Genomic DNA, 8,682 nt, shown 5'->3' with positions numbered 1-8,682 from the left:
TCCATTGGGGAAAAAAAGGAGTCAAACTTCAACTTGTAGTGAAGTACTTAAAAGAGGGAAGGTATTCCGCAAGCTAAATGCAGAATTATATCGAGTTATTACTTCGAATTCTTTGGGAGAATTTGACAGCAAAGAAGTTGCTCTCTATAGGTCCAGATATGCACACATCTTAAATCGAGTTATCTAACGACTTACTGGTTGTAGGATCCACATGCACGAAAAAACTGGCTGCTACTATGAGATAGCATAGAATAAGCATTAGCCCCTTCAGATAGTTTGCTGTGCCTTCCTGGAAATTGAACATACATTAAACATACATTAAAAGGATTAAATGCAAGAGAAAACAACTTTTTATCTGCGATCAATATCACGGGCACCAGTAACTCAGCTCTGCAAAGATCTGAAAGTTTAATGCCCAAGTGGCCAATATATTGTAATATTGTGGAGGGTGGAAATGGAAAAACAATACAAAAAGGGAAAGAACAATCCTTAGTTTATTCTTTTACACTGTCATGACCTTATGCTTGCGCATAGATGTGATTCATGCTGCTAAATTGAGATTAGAGTATGCCTAGCAAAATAGAACATTATAATAGCGCGTACAAAGAAGAAATGATCAGCTAAGCAGGTACGTAAACCAGAGGAAGTACAAGTTGTATTTAGTTCTAAGCCAAAAAAAGTTACCAAGATTTCTGTTACATGTTTATGGAGAAAGATTAACAGTACTCAATTGAAGAACAAACGAGCAATGTCAGAAAAAGGTTTTACACGGTGATGGGATGGATGACAATACCATGACATGTTGGAAGACTAAAATATTATTGAAGCAAAACCTTAATGAAAGATGATAATCAAACATGACTTTTCGCAGGAGAAAAAAGAAAACGTTTTAAGATTATCAATAAACCATAACAGTTATTGGACACGTTTGAAAAACGAGAATGAGAAACAACAAGAATTTTAAAGCAGATTATATAGATAATAGAAAACATTATTGCTTATTTGAGAAAATGAAAGAGACAATACCTGTGGTGCCAGTGCTCAACCACTAGGTTCTAATTGTTTTCCCTCTGTTTTATGTGCATGTTGTATGCAAAACATATTAATTGGAACGTTGGCTAAGATTAGATGAAGGTTTTCAATGAAAACTTCACAGAACTTCTCAATGAGGAATGAACATTGACTTTAACAATTTTCCAAGCGTGAATAAATTCACGTTGCATACACATAGTCCATATTTTGACAATCATGATTACTTCATGCTATTTATAATCTTCTAAACTCTAAATAAAGTGGTTTCATATAATTTTAGAAAACCAATATAAAGTTATCTTGAGCATACCTGCAACATAAATGCAACAACTAAAACTGTAATGAAGAGAGTGGCTGTCTCAAATAATTGGAAATTCAAATCCATCGGCTTCCCCATGATCCAACCAACAACCACACAGAAGGGAATCTGCACCATTGAAGCACTAGTTCACATTAACGAAACAATAGCAAAATAAAAATTCCTCCTATTTTTCATGCATGCGAAATAAAAACTCATGAAGGCTCAAAACAAGGTTCACTCTTGCATTAGAAACTAAAGAAAATAAGGCTCAAAGAATTACCACAAACATTGCTATTTGCGTAGATGAGCCAATTGCAACGCCCAAGGTTATGTCCTAAAATAAAAAACATAATCAGATAACTTGATCACGTTCAAAGTTCGTAGCAGATTGTGATCAATCTCTTTTCATGTTAAAAAAGGCGGATGCTATTTACACTTTCATGATATCTTCATAAAAGAAGTTTCTTTTTTGATTTATGCTTTAAATTTCTTTTACATATAGATAAAACTACAAAGTTACAAGCAAATAAAAAAATGTAAGAATTTTGTATTCATAGGGACATGCAAGAATGTTGATTTTGTACATCGTATCAACATCGTATCATGTCTGTCAAAAAGCATAGATCTGTATTTCTGTCCACCTATGTTGCATAGACAGGGGTACAGGTACGGGTATGGGACACGACAAATTTGTAAAAAGTATTGTACGGGGACACAGCTGTGTATATATAAAATAAATCACTTTAGATCAATATTAAATTACATACCTACTACATTTTCATGCAGATCAATGACTTTCAAGGGAATATCAGCTATATATATAACAATTATCTTTCATGTCTCAACCTTTTCTTTAATTTTTAGGTTCTTTCATTGTATTCAAACTCATTCTCAATCTCCCAAATGAAACAAGCCCATTTGAACTATGTCCTTTAAAAGGGGTAAAAAGAAAAGAAAACAAATAAAACTTCTTTGAAGGTACCCACTGCTATCATGCTGCTATTTTTACCAAAAAATTACAAAATTTAATGAGGTATCATGGTTAAACAGCCCCAACTTTACCCATGTGGCACATGATGTCATCTTCCACTTAAACAAATTAAAAAAATTAAGAAAAGGGGGTGAGACGTGAGAGAGATACCCCTATGTGATGCATGATGTCATGTTCCACTAAAGCACTAAAAAATTAAGGAAAGATGGGGAGAGAGAGAACAGAGAACATTTTCTTCATCTCTTTGCTCTGCCTCAAACCTTAAAAACCCATGGCCAATTTTCTTGAGAAAAAAAAGAAAAACTCATGGCTAGCGAAAATTTCCCGTGTCCACATCATTTGGGTGCGGATCCATACCCGAAACGTGTCGGACACGGGTACGGCCCCCTACTGGCCATGTTGGGGTATCCTAGATGTCCACAAAGTGTACAAGTAAAAAGTGTACAAGTAATAAAAAAATGATGCATGGCCATTATAGCATAGCGTTAAAGGTTCTTTGCGTTGGTAAGAGGTATATAAGGTGGATCCACCTGCACCATATTATGACCAGTTCAAAAAATATATAGTTGAAATAAATACATGGGAAAACTCACAAGCTTATTTTTCATAGCAAACATGATTGCACTTGCATGCTCAGCAGCATTTCCAACAATAGGTAGTAAAATGACACTTATAAATGCCACAGGCAGGTTCAATGAATCAGAAGCTCCCTGAAATAGAATGCTCACAGTCAGAGAGTGTCCAAAGTCTTCTAGTATAGAATATATTTAATGCAAAACTAATGGTTATACACGGGTATCTGTTCATCCATAATATGAAGAATCCATGCTCTTAATCAAAATCCAAATTAAATAAATAGAAATTGATTGTAAGTTGGCAGCTAGGACATAGAAGCAAGGATATGAAACCAGACATACTACCTCTATGGCGTTAACCAGGTATTCAGAAAGAACAGAAATCCATATGGTCAAAACAGCAAGCCATACTAATGCTTCCCATAGAGTCACCTCCGGAACTTCCTCTTCATCAGAGTCATCCTCATTAGGTCTATCTTCCTGAAAAGAAATGAGAATCATCATCTATGTGTATCTATAATAACTTAAGAAAGATGTCATGGAGAAATTATCCACCATAAAAGGAGTTAGCAATTTTAACTTTGGGAAATGAGAATTATCAGTGTATTCATTCGTCACAGCAATTCATCTAAAAGACATAAACCAGCATAATATACATAAAAAACTTAGAAAGCAAAGGGAGCATTTATATAAAAATGTTTTGCAAAGAACAATGGTAGTCGTTCTTAAAGTGAGCACGCAGCTTGAAGAAAAGTGAGAGAACGGGGATAAAACTAATATTTTAAATGTAACTCTGTTGATCATATAAAACAATGATGAGCTCCATAACAAATTACATGTATGCATCTATATAACCTCAAACCTCAAGGCTAACAACAAGATGACCAAAAGCAGGAAAGCAGTCGAGTACAGGCTTGGGAGGCGCTTGCAATATCCACATTGGAATTGACTCCTTCATGAAAGCGAAACAAGCATACGAATACCAAAAAATTAAGAGATTAACTTAAAAGATTACTTTTAGGCGTTGTCCTGCTGATCAATTACCATTAAGAGATTACTTTAGGTAGGGGTGCAAAAAGAATATCTGCATCCACAAATATATCCGTATTCGTATCCATTTTGTACACAGATATGGTTATTAAAATCTATATGCCATATGGTTACGGATACGGATATGTAGTGAAGTATCCGGATCCATATACAGAATATCTGAATATATGTCGATCATATTGTTGTAATTATTTTAACCATTAGATTAACATATTTGAGGTTAATTTTGATGACCAGATATCTGGTCTTAGCTTTTTAGATATAACAAACATATTAATGGTCTGTCTTATATCAAATGATATCTACTATTTCAAATCTTATTTGCTTTTCCCATGTCCATTTTGTATTTGCATATATTTTCGCCTATTTTACCGTATTCGTATCTGAAAATGACGGATAGGGGTATGAGTTTTTCTAACCGAGGTATATTCATATCCGTATCCCTAATTGATATGTAAATACGAATATGTATCCCTGATTGATAAGCAGATACGAATGTGACTGATCGGTATCCAATCCGTTCGCGTCCCTAACAGTAATGAGGTTTGTATAAAAAGGAAACCTAAGGCTAACATGAAACGCTTTGTTACCATAGCTCCCTAACAGTATTAGCTTATTGTAATGTTGAATAGCAAAAGCATGCAAACTTACACTATCAATGGGATTATAAAGGTTGCGGTGACTCTTCAGTTGGAAAACAAGATAGCTGGCATAAGCCACGAGCATGATGCAGCCTCCGACTTTCCATACTGCACCTCTGAATGTGTAAAGTGAAGCACGGCTGGAAACATTAGCCCCATTACAGCCATCAGCAGCAATCCTGAGTTTACAACAGCAGTTGCCTGTTGTAAAAAATTGCTATGTTCAGTTGCATCTATACAAAAACATTGCATAAAAGCAGCAGTATATGAAATTGCAAAATAACTCCTTCATTTCTCAAAAGTGTAACCTTGTTGAATACTTGATCTTTCTTGCAATGTACAATCCCACCAGAGAAGAATGAGCAACCTAGAACTAAGAGCATGTTTGATAAAATGGAGCCAAGTAATGATTGTTGGACGACACGAATCATCCCATTTTGCAGTGCATAAATCGCGATTATCATTTCAGTGGCATTCCCAAAAGTAGCATTTAGAAGTCCCCCAACTGCAGCAAATTTTCAATAATGTATTGGTATACAACAAAACATGGTTGAAAAGAAAACGTTTACAAAAAAATGAGCTGGCATCTAGGCACTCAGTTTGATAAAGAAAATGGTCTGATGCATGTCTACAGTAAGCACACCTGTGGGGCCAGTGTAGAATGCAAGTTGTCTGCACAATAAGAAAGGAAGCATGTCACTTGACACAGTAACAACAGAATATAACCCAAAAAAGAAAAAAAAAGAAAAAAAAGAAAAAAAAAGTACGGCACAGTTAATTTTCTTGCGTAGACCAAAACTCACTCAGTTGCATAACCCAAACGCTCAGCTAAAGGTGCTATGCCTATCAAGCTGAAGAAAAAGACCAATCCCTGATATAAAAAATAAAACATCATGTGAGCTATCAAAATCTTCTTACTCTTAAAAAAAACATCATTGTTCAAAAATACCCAAATACAGTTTGAATATGTGATAACTTTATGCAGTACAAAATAGTAGCACTAATAGAACTAGTCCTCAAAAGCTTATTTACAGTTTATGGATTGAAAGCTTGTAGTTTGAACACTGGTTACCAAAAATAATTAGAATTATGATAATGTTATCACTTCTTGTAGTTTATTCACTATTTTTTGAATGTCATATCATTGTTGCATTGTACATAACAATGATGGAAGTTTCTAGCACCATAACTTTTAGTTCACATATCTTCAAATATACATGTATCCACACATCTCTTCTATGTACGCATACACCTAAATAATGCAAGCATAATGATTTCAACCGCACCGTGACGCAAAACACTGACCAGGTGGACCTTTAACTAACTCAGAAAGCAACATATTCCCTACCCATAACCATATTAGAGAACAAATAATGCCGTTTGGAAACACTATTATGGATCATCTAATTAGAACCAAATACTTGGTCAAATAATGGATCAGAGCACATTTTTTTAAAAGATGTGAAACAACAAACTATTGTGAGCAATATACTAACAATAAGTTCAATAAATAGGCAACAAAAATGACCACAATTAAATTATTCAACACTAAATTGTATGCAAGCTTACAGTAATTGCAACTTCATCAGCTTGTGTATTTGCTAGTTAATGATAACCAGAAGTTACATTTCTTATCTTCATACAAATTCAAAGATTCGCTGGGGATATGAAGGCACTAGTAGTCGATTGGAAAAAAAATGAAGCAACTAGTAAGTAATCCTTACATGTTTCTTGGTGAGATAATGGAGCACAATTGACAAGGGTCCAAATGGGAGTAACAAATTAATCTTTGTTGACAACATCACGATACTAATACTTGTTAATATTCTCCGAACTGTTCTCCCAAGTGAGAATGACTCTGGAAAATCTGAATACGCCCCAATATGAAGAATATCAGACGCATATCTCTTCCTTGTAGCTGGTAAATGATTAGCAAGTGCTTGCATCTCGAGTTCCAGGTCATTGTCCTCCCCCGCTGATCCCATCTACCCACCAAAAATACAAACAGTCAAAATACTTTAAAGGTCAAAGATTCAAAATGAAAAGCTAAATGAACGAAATAACATGGTGATCTAGAAAATGAAAATATAATTGAACATGCATCCATTTGTATTTTCTTTTTCATTTTTTCACTTTCAGATGTGTTCTTTTGTTTTCTCCTTTTTCCAGGCCACGCAAATAGCAAACATGATCTTCCAATGCAACCTATAAATGCAAGGAAATAGTTTGCAAATAAACAATCACTCACAACGAAGATAAACGTTCTTTAAATGCGAAGGGCACAAAATTAAACATATGCCACACAACGGTAGTTGCTTCTAATTTTTTATCTGAATATGAGTCACACGGACATAAATATCCAAAGATATAACCAAATACACTATTCAATCATGATTAGCAACAAGTACAGTAAACATTGATCCTCAAGTATGACAATTGTGTTGACTCTTCACCAACAGGCTTCAACTCCATTCTAAAATGCAATATCAGGAAGAAAGAAGAAAAATATGAAATCACAGTTCTACTAAGATTCCAACTCTAGATGATCGACGTGGAGTTTGTGTGGCCTAGAATGAAGAACATTTTCATGTTCTCTCACCAAATAATCATCCAAAAGTTCAAGCTTTCAACATTATGTTAACACTGGGTATAATTTTCTTTTCATCTATATACAAAATTAACGCCTACTTACGGGCTGCTTGGTAGCTTGAAGTTATAGATTTTTTTTCTTCAAATTGAACCAAACTGCTCCAACTGTAGTTGGATGCAATACAGTTGCAATGATTCAGTTGCATCCGAGAGACAGTTCCAAGCTAACTAATGCCTCTTTACACCTTTAAGGGTCCATTACCCAATGTATAAAATTTAAAATAAATCGTTCTCTCAATCAATCCAAAGTTATTCTCACACACACAAATTTGCAAAATATCTCTCCACCCTCAAAATTGGTCCTCAAAACGTAAACCCATCTCTAATCTTTGAATTACCCACATAATAGGTGATAGCGCAATTATCAAGTAAAATTTTCAAACACAAATCGAGTAATCTCTACTACAAACCAAAATTTTCAAATAGTTCAAATTTCTCTAGGGAATTTGAGGTGATCAGATCTTACCATATCAAGCTCCCCGGTGTTCCCCCTTTCTCCAGCGTCAATCACTGAGATCTCACCATCAATTTCTGATCTCTCCCCCTCTCTCTCTCTGCAGATGGATGAAAAGAGAGGGTCGGTAACGGGTCGGGTCAGCGGAGAAGCGGGTGAAGATCCGATAAGGAGGATAGCGCCAAAGCCACACGGCCGGCGAGCTGTCTATGTCTGAGATAGCGACGGAGAGTGAGAAAATGGAGCTAAAAAGGCGTTACTTTTGCTGTTGTTTTTTATTAGTTAAAAGGTGCCGTCTGGATTGGTTTTTTGGAGCTGTAAAAGTGAGGAAAGCTGTCAAAAATGTCAGTTTTTTAACAGCTTTCCCCAAAATCGTCTTTTAAAGAGGTGATTTTCGGAGAAAGCGGCCAAAAATCTAACATTTTTGTAACTTTCTCACTACTTTCTCCCTCCAAAAACAGGAACTAAACGCCCTCGAGTCTTCAATAATTTCATTTTACTCCCTCGTGCTTCTGAAACTGCTCGTCACCGCCTCGAATCTTAATTGGCATCGCAATTTGGTAATCTCAATGAACAAAATACATTTTTGTAACTTTCTCACTACTTTCTCCCTCCAAAAACAGGAACTAAACGCCCTCGAGTCTTCAATAATTTCATTTTACTCCCTCGTGCTTCTGAAACTGCTCGTCACCGCCTCGAATCTTAATTGGCATCGCAATTTGGTAATCTCAATGAACAAAATACAGGGGTTTTGGGAGGAAAATACAATTGAAGGGTATTTTAGTTATGGAGGGACTAAATTTCAAAACCCGTTAGGCTCTGAAGGAGTTATGATCAATTTGGGAAATCTGATGGACTATCCTGACGTCATTGAAGATGGGAGGGGCTGAAATCTAAATAACCTTTTCCTAAAATATTCTTTTTGGTGGTCGATCGATATAGTTGAGACTTAACGGAGATAGTTAAGAGGAAGCTTCCCTGAAACTAGG

The 8,682-nt window shown here is 35.5% G+C and overlaps 1 protein-coding gene across 1 annotated transcript in view; it reads right to left on the bottom strand.

The window, feature by feature from the left end:
- Nucleotides 1–7,943, bottom strand: part of LOC109844513 (vacuolar cation/proton exchanger 3-like) — a 10,144-nt gene extending 2,201 nt beyond the window's left edge. The window contains 13 exon segments of the mRNA XM_020413572.1: nt 196–289; nt 1,343–1,459; nt 1,614–1,667; nt 2,918–3,034; nt 3,245–3,379; nt 4,601–4,683; nt 4,686–4,791; nt 4,899–5,095; nt 5,234–5,262; nt 5,394–5,461; nt 6,315–6,575; nt 6,724–6,795; nt 7,706–7,943. Coding sequence (XP_020269161.1) covers nt 196–289; nt 1,343–1,459; nt 1,614–1,667; nt 2,918–3,034; nt 3,245–3,379; nt 4,601–4,683; nt 4,686–4,791; nt 4,899–5,095; nt 5,234–5,262; nt 5,394–5,461; nt 6,315–6,575; nt 6,724–6,795; nt 7,706–7,708 — 1,336 coding nt within the window. The 5' untranslated portion in view covers nt 7,709–7,943.

Source organism: Asparagus officinalis, chromosome 6 (assembly GCF_001876935.1).
Source record: "Asparagus officinalis chromosome 6, Aspof.V1, whole genome shotgun sequence".
NCBI classification, from domain to species: Eukaryota; Viridiplantae; Streptophyta; class Magnoliopsida; order Asparagales; family Asparagaceae; genus Asparagus; species Asparagus officinalis.
Note: the sequence above shows the minus strand (reverse complement) of the source record. Positions and strands in the feature narration are given on the sequence as shown.